Source organism: Schistocerca gregaria, chromosome 3 (genome assembly GCF_023897955.1).
Source record: "Schistocerca gregaria isolate iqSchGreg1 chromosome 3, iqSchGreg1.2, whole genome shotgun sequence".
NCBI lineage: Eukaryota > Metazoa > Arthropoda > Insecta > Orthoptera > Acrididae > Schistocerca > Schistocerca gregaria.
The window spans coordinates 875,760,643-875,777,444 of NC_064922.1; the positions used below are offsets into that span (position 1 = coordinate 875,760,643).

The 16,802-nt window shown below is 37.4% G+C and overlaps 1 protein-coding gene and 1 long non-coding RNA gene across 3 annotated transcripts in view; one reads left to right on the top strand and one right to left on the bottom strand.

Moving 5' to 3' along the window:
- The window catches only part of LOC126354964 (uncharacterized), a 110,970-nt gene that overhangs the window by 42,183 nt on the left and 51,985 nt on the right, over positions 1-16,802 (bottom strand). The window lies entirely within an intron of this gene.
- The window catches only part of LOC126354959 (radical S-adenosyl methionine domain-containing protein 2-like), a 52,934-nt gene that overhangs the window by 5,661 nt on the left and 30,471 nt on the right, over positions 1-16,802 (top strand). The window contains exons 3-5 of the mRNA XM_050005041.1: positions 2,390-2,613; positions 6,105-6,254; positions 15,724-15,756. Of these exons, the coding sequence (XP_049860998.1) occupies positions 2,390-2,613; positions 6,105-6,254; positions 15,724-15,756 (407 nt within the window). The remainder of the gene's footprint in view (positions 1-2,389; positions 2,614-6,104; positions 6,255-15,723; positions 15,757-16,802) is intronic.

Here is a 16,802-nt window from a genome sequence, read left to right on the forward strand (position 1 = left end):
TACAACTCACTTTAAAGCAGTGATTTTGAGCAATGCATTGGTGTAGCAAAAGAACTTGGACATTCTGAGTCATGAACAGTCTTAATTTTCTTTTTTGTTGCACTCGGGAGATATACAAGCACACACAGCTTCATTATGTGTTCAGCCAAGTAGGAGAATCTTCAGGGTTTTGGAGCAAGTCAAGGCACATATTAACAAAAGAGAAGCAACTCTTAAAAAGAACTGCATAGTGTACTGCATTACCAATCGCTATTCTGCTTAATACTACTTGTGCTTACAGTAGCTAAATTTAAGGTAGTAAATGAGAATGCAAGCCACTGCTTTGTACAAAGCAGCAGCAATGATATTAAGTAGCTGCTGTCTATATTCTGTTGGTAGCGTACTGTAATATTTATTTTATTACAATATTTGTTTTCCAAAGAATATAATTACATATGTATGTGGAAAAAGAGACCTATTTAGAACAGATTACTACATGTCATGCAGCTGTCTAATGAAAGCTGGTTCTTGCCATGTAGGTACATTAACAGGACATCTGTCACCAGCTGAGTCACAGAGGTTGGCTATTGAGACATGATTGTAGCTTTCATTTTAATTGGTAGTGTCTTCCATGTTCTTGCTTTATGTTAGATGACAACTTTTTGAAAACTTTGCATCATAATGCATAACTCCACTCTGAAAAATAGACGAATAGCCGAAGTCTACCTACAAAATTGTATTTATATTTTGTATTGTGACTGTGCAGGCCACAATTCAACTGAAACTGATATATATTATCAGAATCAAAGTTGACATGTACTGGGAAGTGAGCGTAAGAATCACACAATTCTTAAAGAGGCCTCTATAAGATGTATGGTACAAAACTCTTCTACTACAAGCTCTTTGCTTTACATGTTTAGAAGGAAATAGTATGGACAGAACCTTAACAGCTGTGGAACTTCTTCAGTAGAAGATACATGTTGCACATAGCAAAGAGGAACAAGTGCCCATAGCTCTTAGGGTATACGCTTTAGAGCCCATATTTCCTACACAAATTTTCTGGTTTTGGTCCATACTCTTCCTCCCAAAATATGGAAAGCAAACAGCTTGCAGTAGAAGAGATTTGTTCTGCAGTATCATGGATGAAGAAATGCTCATAGCTCTTAAGGTGTGCACAAAGGTATGCATAGTTCCATATATGGGGGAGGGGGCAATAATAATAATAATAATAATAATATCTGCATTTGAGTGGTTGACAAGGTTATGAAAATGTGGCAGTCATTATTCAGTGAAAGTGAAAAAAAGGCTCTAAACCAAAAAACATGCCTTACTCGGTGTATGGGATTTGAAAAAGGGATGCTGCACGTACACAATGGTGGCCAGGACCACTATTGAAATGGTGCTAAATTTCTGCCCCAAGAAAATTACTTCTTGTCGAGATCTAGTTGTGGAAGTTCTCCACAATAGTTATCATGGACATGTAACAATTAATTCATAAGTGCATGTTAGCACTCAGTGGTCTCTTTTAACACCTCATCAAATAGTGGCCCTGGGCATGTGGAGGTCTTCCACTCACATGGTGAAGGATCATCTTTACTCAGTCCATAATAATCATAAAGCTACTAAAGCAAGTGCTCCAGATTTGAAGCCTAACATGCCCGTTGTATAGCAGTAATTTTAACATTGATGCATCAATACAGTAGTGCATATTTCAAACCATTCCATCTAACAATGGAAAATCCAGGACAGAATAATGACACTACTGTGAAAAAGAAAGATGGCTGGTCACCATAAAGCGGAGGTGTTGAGTCACAGACAGGCACAACAAAAAGACTACTAAACACATAAGCTTTCTGTCTGAAGGCCTTGTTCTGAAATAGACAAAACACATGCACACACATCTATATTCATGCAAATGCAGCTCACACACACATGGCCATTGTCTCTGGCTGCTGGGGCCAGATACAGTGGTCATGTGTGTTTGAGCTGCATTTGTGTAAATATGTATGTGTGTTTTTTGTCTGTTTCAGAAGAAGAGCTTTTGGCCAAAAGCTTGTGTGTTTAGTGGTCTTGTTGGGCCTGTATGTGACTCAACACCTTCGCCATATGGTGAGTAGTGATCTTTCCTTTTCATAATATTAACTCTTTCTAAGTATGCAAAGATTCTCCCTCAGGACAGCATGTTCAGAATGCTATGCGTGAATGAATGCTATTGGCTATCATGTTAAGTTCTTACTCGACAGAAAATAACCTACATATATTGGTGTGTGTGTGTGTGTGTGTGTGTGTGTGTGTGTGTGTGTGTGTGTGTGTGTGTGTGTGTGTGTGTCTGCAGGCTGGTGAGGGGTGTTGGGGTCAGTTGGGGTAAAAAATACAATTCTGCCATTGTTAAAGTTTTATAAATTTGCAGGAAAATATTTGGACATCTTGGCTATTTCATGTGATTCATTTGATGAAGAAACTAACTGCAATATTGGAAGAGGGAGGGGTACCCATATTAAGAAGCTGATGAAAATTCGTGACTGGTGTCATCAGTACAATGTAGCATTTAAAATCAATACTGTGGTGAATATGGAGAACCTGGAAGAAGACATGTCAGACAATATTGTGGCACTGAGGCCTGTACGTTGGAAGGTTAGTGATATTGGCAACATACAACATATAGTATGTGTTGCAGTGAAGTAGGAATATAGACAGCTGTGCAGTAGTGAATCATGAGTCATCACAAAGTCCTAACGCAAGAAACAATACTTGACCTATTTAAGTAAAAAATTAAGTTAATTGACTTAAGGACTTCTAACTTGTTTATTTAGTGTAGTAAGGTTTGTGCACAAAAAACTGTCAAATCAATCTCCACAGCCTCTTGAGCTGTTGACTAGGTTCTAAGTATGCTTTATTCTAGTTTATAGACATATCTTAGTAGAAATTACAATGAAATGAACACCCTTAGCTGCTTACAGGCATTGACATACATCAACGGGGACAGATGAAAATGTGTGCCCAGACCGGGACTTGAACCCAAGATTTCCTACTTACATGGCAGACGCTCTATCCATCTGAGCCATTGAGGACACAGACGATAGCGCAACTGCAGGGATTTATCTCTGGCACGCCTCCCGCGAAACCCACATTCGCAACGTATTGTCCCGCACTACATCTTAGTAGCTTGTACTGTTGTGTTGGATGTTAAAGGATGGGTTATTCAAACCAGGTTATCACATTATATGTATGTATATATGAAATGTAATACAGCAGAAAGAAGACATTTGAGTATGAGAAAGAGGATTGTGTAAAAAGTAATCAGAAAAGAATAAAAAATATATTAGTGTACAAAACGTTATTCTTGAAGGGTGACCTATGAAAGACAGTGATGAATGTTGGGATATATAAGCAAAAAGTAGCAGTGATGAAGAATGTATCACAAATTTTGTTGCGAAGAAAACTGCAACACCAAAAATTTCACTCATCCCACAGACTATGGGTGCAAGCACTTGCAGACATTATTTGTTCCTAGAGTCTGCTTTTGTAGTTGGTTTTTGCAGATATGTATTTAAGTTGGAACTTCTGCATAAGGGTAATAATAAAGTCATCTACAATAAATGAAGAAATATCATCCACATTACTCTTTGAAGAGAACTTATGTTCTTTCAGATAAGTAAATGTTAATGTGGTATAGTGAATTGCAGGAGCACACATGAAAAAGTCCCAGAATTAGTTTCATTTATGAAAGATAACAATGCCATGAAGCAATTACCAACAGAAAGCTTTCTGGAGCTTAAAGTGAAATACTAAATGCAGATTGAAATATATTATTACAGACATAGGCTAGACACCAATGGCAGTTGTGTATTTATTGTTGTAAAGTACTTGGTAATATCTATGAGGAGGTTACAACAGGATCTTGAGTGTGAATCTGTGTTGAGAGAAGTATCAGAGGTGTGTCAAACAAGTTAATTGGATGCTTCTATAGACCATCTGCCTCAGGAACCATAGGTGGAAAGTGCTACATAGAAATATTTGTGGTTGTTGTGAGCAAGTTCACTGATCATGCTGTTGTCACAGGGTGAGATCTCAATTTGCTAGCAAGTGGATGGTAGAGCTGTGCAATTACAAGTGGTGCCATAGTCAAGGATTCATGTGAGACTGTTCCGAATGTCTTGTCTGAAATTTACTTCGAGCAGTTAGTTGGGGCGGTGACTTCCATGAGCAACATGTTTCACATCCCAGAAATGAACAGACATGAACTTTTTAACCAGTTAACATACAGGAGGGTGTAAGTGATTATAAGTTTGTGATAGCCTCAGTGACCAGGGATGTTATAAGGAGTGTTAAGAAAGGTGGGAAAATATTTTTGCTTGGCAAGAGTAACAGGAAACAAATTGGAAAGTATCTGAGTAGTCAAAATCCAGTATTCAGTTCTGAGGACAGAGATGTGGAGCAAAAATGAAATTCAAAACTATTGTTCAGTATACCTTAGAGAATTATATGCTGAGCTAGTTTGTGACTGATGGAAAAGATCCACCATGATTCAGTAATCATAGTACAAAGTTATTGCAGAGACAAATAGAGCTTCATCCAAGATTTAAGCAAAGTCAGAGCCTAACTGACAAATAGAAGCCAAACTGAGCATAAGGAAAGCTTTCAATGAATTCAAAAGTAAAGTTTTACCAACTGGTCTGGCAGAAAATCCTAAGGTATTTTGGTTGTGTCTAAAGTCAGAAAATGGATCAAAATGATGTATTCGTTCATCAATGGCCATACTGGCACCAAAACAGAAACTGACAGGAAAAATGCCAAAACACTGAATTGTACTTCTGAGATTGGCATACAGTTTCTCATGCTGAAATGTCAGATATTGAGATAAGTGACTGCAGAGCAGAAAATCAAGTAAAATCACTTAACAAGGGAAAGGCATCTGGGCCAGGTGAGATTCTGCTGACATTATGCAAAAGAACTTGCTCCCTTTCTAGCAGCAGAGGTTCTTCTCAGACAATGCTGTTGTCTATAGGAAGGCTGCAATGGCAGAAGACTGTAGCAGAATGCAGTAAAACCAGTTGATCCTGAATATAAATAAATATAACTTATTACATATCAGTAGACAAATATACCCATTACTGTTCATTTTAGCTATTGACAAAAATCTGCTAGAAGCAGTAAAAACGATAAGATACCTAGGAGTAACTATTTGTAACAACAGAAAATGGATTGATCATGTAAAACTAATTGTAGGAAAAGCAGATCCCAGGCAGAGATGCATTAGAAGAATATTAAGGAAATTCATTATATGCAAGAAATAAGTAGCTTACAAAACATTTGTGAGACTTATTCTTGAGTATTGCTCATCAGTCTGGAATACATTGCAAATTTATTCAAATTGCTGAACCATTTCAGATATGCTGTTAAAGAAAATATGACTTAGAAATCAAAGCTGAATAATAGGAAGCCATAAATAGAAAAACTATTAACCTCTCCAATTTTTTCTTGAGATGATAAACCAGACATTAGGTATTTATAATTTTAATTTTTCTAGTTTAATAGTAATTTTTCCTCACATTGTTCTGCAGTTGGCTGAGCTTCCTCTTTCCCTCTCCATTCAAAGTCTTCCTACTGTACAGCATCTTTTCTCACTCTTTCTCCAGACCACAAAAGTAAATTCATGGTGAAATAAGAGGATTTAATTGAGTCTACTATCTCTGTTTTTTAATAAGATTGTTATTACATATGCCAGTATTGACATATTATTTGACATATATTCACATTGTTACATATTTGAACTACACAGTGTACAGCGAGCCCTACTCACTGCTCCCTATCTTGGTTAATGTCAGTAAGTAGCCAATAATTCCTACAGCCCATATTCCTATGTATGTGTAATTTTTTTCCTAAGTTGATATACCTCTGGTACTGTTTAGCACTATGGTTCTTAAATATACAAATATGTTAATGCCTGATGTGCACCTAAGATGTCTCATGTTTAATTACTTTAATGGTACTCATGTCTGGAGTTTTGTGTTTCTGTTTATATATTTTCAATTATCTCAAAATTAATTCATTGATCTATATGAAAGGTTTGGTATTTTCATGGATTTAAGTTGGGAACTACTGCCATGGACCTTTTGTTCTAGGTTTTTCAGTGTCTGCTGCTTAAAGGAGAAAATGTTGGGGAGAATGCTCTTCGGAATGCAGAAAAGTTCTATGTGACAGATCAGCAGTTTCAAAATTTCTTGGACAGACATAAAAATGTACCTGTTCTGGTCCCTGAAAGTAACCAAAAGGTATGTGAGTGACATTTTCTAATGTCCATAGAGTATGTGATATTAACAAATTATATCAAAGCACATATATTGTGCAACTCCTTAATAAAATTCTTAACTATTAGAGACATACAAATTACATACTATGCATCTTTCTGAGCAGGGTACAAAGCTGTTGTAAGATTGTTCTGTTTCCAAAGCCATGGACTTCCTCAGCAGTTACTTTGCTTTGTGATATGAAATACCTTTGATTCAATAGCAACAGCAACAGCAAAGCTCCTCATTCTCATCCTGATGGGTCAATCAGGAATGACTGACCACCATGCCATTCTCTGCCAATGGCATCATATGATGTGGTATGGAGGAGTGTGGGATCAGCACACGTCTCTCCTGGCCATTTTTGTCTTTTTAGAGCTTACAGTCACTACTTCGTACTCAAGTAGCTCCTTAATTGGCATCAAAAAGCTGAATGTGTCTCATTCCAGTCCTCGCACTGAAGAATAATCCCTGGTAGTTGAAGGAATAGAATGCGAAACTCCAAATTAGCAGCCAGATATGCTGACAACAGAGCAACAGAGATGGACAATGATGATGTAATTGGTCTGGCAGAAACTTCACCCTACTTGAGTCAAGATATTCATGTACACTTATTTCTTTATCTATTCTCAGCAAACCACTGTGAAGTGCATTGCAAAGTGTACTTCTGATTGTAGCACATTTTATGGTTTCTTTCCCTGCGAGCCACATCAGTATTCAAGGTTTCAGTTTATGTAAAGGCCAATGTGAACAGATTCATAGACGTTAACTGTACAGAGGCATCTCTTTGTGGAAAACATGATATTACTTCCATTTATAAAGTTTGCAAGTGCAGGTATTATATAAAAATAAAACATTTCCTTATTGTTGTGGGAAAATTCAATTAACAATCCTGTTTATTACCTTATGGTGATACATTTTTCACTGTTTCTGCATACAAAATGAAAGCAGTTATTCCTGCACACAAAATGAACACAGTAACACTTCACAGAGGTTTTGAAAATATCTTAATTACTTTCAATCAGCCTCCACTAGTTTCTGTTCACCAACTACCCATGTCCTTTATCCTTGTTCCTGTCCTCCCTTTCCCTCACCAGTTTCATACTTCTCTCTGCCTCTTGTTTTAATCATAGTGTTTTTTAACACTGTATACATCTCACTATTTTTCTTGTATTCTTCCTTTCATTAAGTTGTCTGCCTGATCCTCCACACTGCCATCCCCTCTCTCTACAACTCTCCTGTGTGCAACATGCTTCCACTCAAGCATTCACCTGGAGGAGAGGGGGATACCTCCTCTCTTGCCTCTACAATCTCTCTCATGTGCAAATTAACTCTTCTCTTTTCTTACTGTTTTAATATGGTCCAAATAATGATTTTGTTTCAATTCCATAACTCATCCCTCCTCAGTCTTCTCTCTCAGGATCAATTTGAGGAGCCAAAACTTGTGTCCATATGTAGACCCCCATTATCACACAACTCAAGTGGCCCTGGATTGGATATGGATCTGTATTCCAGTGACACTTTCTTAGCATATATGTCATGAACAAAACACTACATCATACTGATATTAATACCATAGGTAGCGAAGGCTGCATTGGCTGCTTCTGCCTGTTAACTGTAAGGTTTTGTCATTGCAGCATAGTAGTAAATAACGAATGCTCACGTGCAAAGTCATACAATATGTTGATCATGTGAAAGAAGTAAGTAATTCTTCACATGCAGCAATCATATCACATCATTTCTTGTTCTGAAATGCACACCCCCTTTTCTACAATATAAATACACATACATACACTCCATCCTTTACCAATTCTTGTGGTAAACATCAGACAACAGTAGCAAATTAAACAACCACTAGTCTCAAGAGCCATGTGCAACTAACTACACTCTCCTCCTGACTAAACCAATTGGCCCTACCAACTTATTTTTCATATTTGACAAAAAATTTGAAGGAAAAAAAACAAGAATAGGCAAAAACTTACATATAATAAAAATCAAATCGCATAACCAGTACCATAAACTAACTAACTTCACAAGTGTTCCACCTTAATATGGTCACAGACAACAGCAGAGTACAAAACACAGCCCCTCCACATAGCCTACATACATGTACACATGCTGATATCCATATCATCATTCACTTTACATCTTTATTTCAAATCCATCGACTGAAGGGAAAACAACAGATAAATTGACAAAAAGAAAGCACATAACAAGAAATGTACCCATTTTTTTGCACTTGCACTCACACACACGAACACTTTCATTTGTGGCATTGCTGATACTCCATTCGTCGTCTGTCATCTTAGGTCAGTTGCCCCCCTTGTGCACCCCCTATGTTATCACACATGTTCATCTTGGCAAAATAGCAGTTGCAGAGATGAAGCTGGCCAGAGGTCACCACTACATCTTGACGCTCGCTACCGGTGGCTGTGGGACCATTCACATGCAGAGTCTCATACCCAGTGACACTCCCAAGGCAGTAGTAGTGGGGACGAACTGGGCCACTGCATGCCTGTGCACTGCTGAAGTCTTGACACACAGTTGCAGTTAGCTCCTCACCGCTTGCCTAAGACAGTGAGTCAAAATTTGTGTGTTTGGGCCCACAGTAATTGCACTCTTTTAACTAACACTTTGGGCACAAATCGTAAGTACTTCCTGGGGGGGGGGGTTTGCATCCTTATTCACTTTATTTCTCTTCATATGAAAAACCTTTTTGCCCTAGCATTGCTATTGGGTTCAGTCCAGAAAGGGGATGTGTGTGGAATTTATCTGTGACCATTACAATGCACTACTGCCACTTCATTTGCTCCCTTTGCATTGTGTTTCTTCAGGTTTCTGGTGGACTCTTTTCCATGAAGTATCTTCAGTTTTTTTTGCCTATTCCAAGTGCACTGTATTCTTGTGCCCGCTGCAACTTTCTTGACGTGCAGAATCGAGTACAGTATTGTAAAGTATGGTTGATGTGCTTTTATTTGTATTTTATATGGTGGTGCTTGGATTATGCCTGGATTTCCAGAAAATACTTCTTTATACTCCAGTACTAGGGTGACTAATTTATCCCTCATTGTGCTAAACGTATGTTTCATTTTTTGATTTTATGGGTGATTTCCTTTTCTGCAATTATGTGTTTTTCTGTCATAGCTGGCTCTCTCAAGGATCTCAATAATTCTGAGGGTATGCTGTCTACTGCAAGCGTCTTGCTTCGACTTAGGTCTTTCCATGCTCTGTCATATTCTTCTCTCTGTATTGCACCTCCCATCTCATCTTCATCTAATTCCTTTTCCCTTTCTATAATATTGCTTTGAACTTCATTTCCCTCATATAGTTCTCCTGTATACTCCATCTGCCTTTTGGTTATCCCTTCTTTGTGTAGTACTGCCTTTCTACCTGAGCTCATGGCATTCATACAGCTGCTCCCTTTTCTCCAAAGGTCTCTTTAATTTTCTTGTAGGCAGCATCTATCTTTCTTCCAGTTATGCATTATTCTACAGCCTTGCATTTGACATCTAGCCATTCCTGTGTAGCCATATTGCACTTTCTGTCAATTTTATTTTAGATATCAGTATTTCCTTTATCCTGCTTGATTTGCAGCATTTTTATATTTTCGTTTTTTGTCAGTTAAATTCAATATATTCCATATTATTTAAGGATTTCTTCCGTATCTTGTCCTTTTACTTATTTGATTCTCTACTGGCTTCACCGTTTCATCTCTCAAAGCTGCCCATTAATCTTGTATTGTATTTCTCTCTCTTATTTCAGTTAATAGTTGCATAATGGTCTCTCTGTAAGTCTCAACAACATCTGATTCTTTCAGTTTCTCCAAGTTTCATTTCAGAATTTACTGTTGTGGAATTCCTTCAGTTCGAATCTGCATTTCATAAGCAATAAATTTTAACTGAGATGATGATGATGATGATGTCTGATTTGTGCTCAACTGCGCAGTTATCAGCACTTGTATGAATTCCCAACCTTTTCTCAGCCCAATCTTGCCACTTTCATGAATAATGATGAAATGATGAGGACAACACTAACACCCGACCCCTGACCCCATGCTCAGGAAGTGAGAACGCGACCACGAGACCACGAGCTGCTGACCTTTAGTTGAGAGTCCACATCAGTCCATGATAAGACGATTTCAGCACTGCATTGATACCAATGGACATCACTTCGAACACCTTCTGTAAATGGGCATGCCACCTGTTTGACCTTCATTGGCATTCAAAGACCTTACTGTTACACATCATTGAATTCGTCTCGATAGCTGCTGTCAAAAAATAAATACTGAACTATAGTATCACATTTAAAAAAAAAAACAAAGTTGACCTTCATGATGCGACCCCACCTAGCAAGAAAAAACCAATGTCATATTATGGCCCCCATTGTCCCATGCAACATTTACCCACCAACTTTTCAGTTACTATCATACTTTCAGAGTTATTCTAGGTGGCAATAGTCAGTGACACACCCCGTATAATCAATCTAAAACCTTACTGTGCCTCCACATCTCTTCTATGCTTATCACCTTATTACATAATTTGTTAATCTAGTTTGAGCAATGATTAAATTGTGCTCTATGCAGAATTCTATTAAGCAATTTCCTCTTTCATTCCTGGTTAATATTTTTCCTCCGCTCCCTTCTTAAACTATCAAATTTCAGTCTCCCATCACAATTAAATTTGTTTTTCTCCTAGATATTGGACTAATTCCTTTTATCCCATCATACATTCTTTCAAACAGTGGAAAATCATGGTGGAATAACAACAATATTATGGAAAGAATAGATTGCTACTCACCAAATAGAAGAGATGTTGAGTCACAGATAGGCACAACAAAGAGACTATCAGATAAATAAACTTTTGGCCAAAAAGGCCTTCATTGGAATTAGACAAAACACACACACACACACACACACACACACACACACACGCACACACACATATGACCACAGTCTCTCAGAGAGAGAGTGTGTGTAATTCCAATGAAGGTCTTTTTGGTCAAAAACTTACTTGTTCGATAGTCTTCCTGATGTGACTATCTGCTGCTCAACATCCCTCTATATGATGAGTAGCAATCTATCCTTTTCATTATATTGTCATACATTCTTTCAGTATCTTCATAATATGAAGAGCTAGTAAGCATATAAACTTGTATTACTGTGGTGGTGATTGATCTTATATCTAACTTGAGTGTGATACTGTGTTCACTATGCTATTTGTAGTATATATTCATATTTCTATTTTCTCGTTCATTATTAGACCTATTACTGCACAACCACTATTTCATTCTGTATGTATAATCCTGTACTTCTTTGAGCAGAACTCGTTTTATTCATGCCTCCTCACATCACCGTTTCCCATCATATCTAACTCGAACCTATCACTTTCCATTGTTTAGTTCTCTACTGTACCCACCTGGTTAAGGGACCTAATATTATGTGCTCTGTTCTGTAGAATGTGTTTTGCGTTTCCTAATGATGCCATCATCTTGAGTAGTTACCACCCACAGATGTGAATGGAGGATTATTTTAACCTCTGGAATATTTACCCTAGAGGGTGCTATCATCATTTAACCATATAGCAGAGCTGTATGCCCCGGAAAAAGTAATGGCTGTAGTTTTTCCATGCTTTCAGCCCTTTGCATTGCCAACATGGCAAGGTAATGTTGACTAATGTTACAAGGGCAGATCAATCGATCATCCAGATCATTATCCTTGCATCTACTGTAAAGAATGCTGTCCCTCATCAGGAGACTTAGGTAGTTTGGCCTCTCCACACATACGCATCTGTTATGGTTGCACCTATAGCATGGCTACCTGTATCAGTCAAGTAAATAGTGTGTCGCCATATTTTCTGCTCAGAAGATGTACTACAATTGTAAAACTGGCTCATTACATTCATAGCAAGCTGTTACAAGTATGATCCATGGAACATGCAAATAACTAACTAAATAATCTACTGAGTAACCATTCATTGGCTATGTGTCCTACACACCGTCATTTTACTTTCATCACAGTCATTATTAGGTCTTCCACTTCAGTTTGTTCCCTTATCAATTTGTTTCCTTTCCTGACAATCCTGGTAAGCCTTACGTGCATCCCTTCATTGCTTGCGGAGTAATCTTGCAGTTTTGAATGGTTTCTGCCTTAAAAGTCCATGTCATACAGTTGTAAATCAAAATTGATAGTACACACAGAGGGAAACTTTTCCTTGCGAGATATTACATGTTTCATTTAGCAGAAGCACTCTAGGTCACTTTTACTCTTGTCTTTATTTCTTTTGCTGTACAGCCAGACATTGTCATCAACTGTTTTAATTCAAAATCTCATCAGCTTGTTCAATGACTTCATTGTTAACTTTTTTCTGTGTTTGTTGTCCATATTGTACATCATTTAAATCAGATTACAATTGATTTCAGACATACTTTTAAATTCCACTGACTTCAGGAAAAATTTCATTAAAATTTATTCCTTCTTTTTGTCTGCATGAGCCTGATAACTTTTGCTAGTATCTTGTACATTATAGTTAGGGGCCTGATAAGTGCATGGTTTTTTATGAGTTGTCTGTCTCCTATCAGGTGAAGTAGAAAAAAATATAGCATTTTTCTAGTTTGGAGCAATTGGCTTCCTGTGATGACATTCTGTAAACATTTTATGACATTTGCCTGCTTTATTTCTTCATTGCTAGTCGCTTGTGTTGATGTACTATGTTGTTATACTGACTGAAAAAAGGGGGGGGGGGGTGGAAGTTCAACACTGAATACTGTAAATGATGCAGCTGATAGGTGCATATTGCACTTCACAGTTCTTTACTTCCACTGTTCATAGCCCCCAATATTACACAGTTAGATGGACAGCTAACTATTGGTAAATGTTGATAAGCCTCATGAACAGTTTGCAGGCATACATCAGCATACTGCTACAGTAGTTTGCAGTTGTACATCTATGAGCAGTAAAAACCTAACCATAAATTTCACAGTCTTTCAAATAAATTGAACATGTTAAAACACATGGCCTATTCATGTTACACTTATTTCACAGTTAAGTTGATGCATTGTTGTTGGCCTAACCAGCACAGGTTTCTTGTCTGAAAATCGGCCGTGGACTGACTATCTCGGGACAAAAAATCGGGCCTTTATATATCATCACAATAATAGGTACAGAAACTATATATTGTTTGATGTTTAATTTACAGATATTACAATTAAAACATAACTCATTAAATTAACTGTATAGGAAAAATTGGTTGTTTTTAACAGTTTCTTCTACTACAAGAGTTGGGCTGAATTATTCATTTAAATGATGAAATTAATGGGTATAGTTATAGAAACAATACTTTTGACAAACCTGGTAATTACTTTGGAATTAATTAAGGTCTGGCTTTCCTAACATGTCTTCAAATAGAGCAAAATAGACCTCTTAACAATACTATTAGTTGTTCCTCCAAATGTTTATAATTAGAACAGAATTTATAATTGTTTATAAGTCAACAATAGAATTTAAGTTACAAAACAATTAGTGATTTCATGTTATAACAAAAGATACTAACTAGGGATAGTCAAAATAAATTAGAAAATTGATTACATGTACAAAACTAAGCCCAAAATTAAATCTGGAGCCATATTCTTTAAAACTAAGGGCCAACCTTTCTCTTTTATGAAAATGCATATTATACCCACATATGTTAATGGTAATTAGTTAAAACTGAAAAAAAAAACGAATTTAAGGAGGCAGATGGCAAAACAAGAGGGGAAGTAAAAAGATCGCAGCTTGCTTCATCACAATTTTTTGGAGTTATGTGTGTTTATTACTTTGTCTGAACTTTTACTATTTCTAAAAAAGAAACACCATTGTCTTGAGACACCTTTTATTCCTTTGTACCACAAATGACTTGACATTGTCACTTGGAATTACTTTCCGAGTGTCATTGTTTCCATTATTACAAGGGTCAAGTCAAAAAGTATCAGAACAACATTTCCCTAATTTATTACAAATGCACAAAATTCACAGTGACACCATTTTTCAACATAGTCACCCTGCCACCCTGCATCTCAGTGCATTTAGTCTGTCTCTCCAAAAGCTTTCCAACACCCTTAGGAAAAAAGTTTTCCACTTGAGCAGTCTCTTTCACCTCTTCATCGGAGGTGAATCGACGGCCTTTGAAATCGTCTCTTAATGGACCAAAGAACTGGAAATTTCTCAGGGCTAGATCAGGACTGTATGGAGGATGCCACAACACATTGAAATGCATGCTCTGAAAAATTTGAATGGTGTGGGCCATGATATGTGAACATAAGTTGTCATTCAAAAAAAGAACACTGTTTCATAATAGATATTGGCAATTTTTTAAAACTATGGGCTTCAATTCATTCGAAAGCTTTATTATTGTAATATTGTTTACTGTTGATTCTTTTTCTGGGTAAAGTTTCATTATTTTCTCTCGGGTTCTCAAAAAACTGTGAGCATCACTTTTACTGTAGAGGGATGATGTTTGAATTTTTTTCTGAGATGACTGTGTATTGCAGTACTCTCATGCTAGGTGGGTTCTTTGGAGAGGTAAGTCACCTTCAAAATGTGCCTGTTGTCACTGGCCAGTTAGCTGGTATGCTATTCACATAATTTTTTCACTGTGCCACTGTCCATAGCCTTAGTAGAAGCTAAAAATGCAGTGTTGTATGAAGCAGCAATATGCCATCAAATTCTGTGTGGGACTCAAAAAATAGCCTTTGGAAATGTCGTCCATGATTCAGCAAGTGTTCAGAAGTGAAAGCCTGTCAAAAACTGCTGTTATTCAAATATAGTTGAGAGAGTGTGGAAGACAAACACCACACAGGATGCCCATCCATGGGTAGAAACAAGGGCAGTGTGTGCAAGTGTTGAACTCAGAACATTAGTTAAGTTTTCCAACTATCACAGGCCTGAGGCCAGACATTGCTACCAATTGGAGGCTGCCTTGTCACAATGCACCAAGCCACCCTTGCTTCCTGCTAAATGACTACCTGGCCCAAAATGCCATTGCAACATTTGTGCAGCCCCCCCCCCCCCTCCCCTCCCCACAATCCCAATGTGGCCTCAGCAGACATCCCCAAGTGAAGACAGCCCTCAAAAGATTACTCCATGAGACCATAGCATAGGTCAAAGTGTCTTTACTGTGTTGCTTGAAGGACATTCTGGGTAAAGACTTCCAGGATGCCTTCCAAGCATAGAAATCTCATTGGCAGATGTTTGTCAGTGCCCAAGAGTTCTACTTTGAGGACTGTGGTAGTGGTATCTTTAATATATTTTATCTGAATTTGATTCATTACTTTTTACACAGAACCTGTAAATTACTTTTCCTGTCATTTATATTATTGCCTTTTCATTGTGTTTTTTCATGATTTCTTGTCTGATTACTGTATTTCATATTCTGTTGAGCTGATTTATTTCAATATGTTACATTTTCTTGTTTACTTCCAGATGCAGAACAGTTACCTCATACTGGATGAATATGTAAGTAAAAGTGCACACTCACAGTAAAATTACTGTTTTCATGTAATAATATGCTATAATTGCCCAAAATGAAGAGAATGTAATAGAAATGCCTGTATTCATCCAAAATTTAGATAGTTCTTCAGAAACTCAAACAGACATACATCTGAGTGTTTTCATGCCTCTTTGCTGCAGCAAAAGTTCTGGGATTGTAGCCATGTCAACTTGTAAGGACTCTATAATCAGCCACATCAACCTGCAGGGACTCTATAATGTTACTCCTCCTATCACCAGGCCAAACATCATTGTATTCTTAATGCTGGCTTTTATTGGCAGTAGTTGCAGTAAGTTTTCCAATTTCACAGGTGGTTCCCTCCTTGAAATGAATCACCTCTTTTAGTTCTATGTTTGCAGCCATTTTGGCCTGACATTTGTCAGGTCCAGATGAGGCAACTGCTCCAGTAAGAGTGCTTTCAAAGGGAGATGCCAAGCTATGTTGGGAGCAAATCCATTATTGTGATGAAAGAAGCTCAAATATATCTGTATATACATTTCCTAGATAATTAAACTTCCCTGAAACCACTAGTCAAACAAATAACTAATAATTTTTGTTTCTGTTTGAGCCTGACTTTATGGTTATGTGGTACAAAATACTTGATAAAGTAGTATGTACTGTTTGTACAGAGCACTGAATGACCTGAGTTGAAACAAGGCCCTGGGAGTAGACAACATTCCATTAGAACTACTGACGGCCTTGGGAGAGCCAGTCCTGACAAAACTCTACCATCTGGTGAGCAAGATGTATGAGACAGGCGAAATACCCTCAGACTTCAAGAAGAATATAATAATTCCAATCCCAAAGAAAGCAGGTGCTGACAGATGTGAAAATTACCAAAGTATCAGATTAATAAGTCACAGCTGCAAAATACTAACGTGAATTCTTTACAGGCTAATTGAAAAAGTGGTAGAAGCCGACCTCTGGGAAGATCAGTTTGGATTCTGTAGAAATGTGGGAACACATGAGGCAATACTGACCTCACAACTTATCTTAGAAGAAATATTAAGGA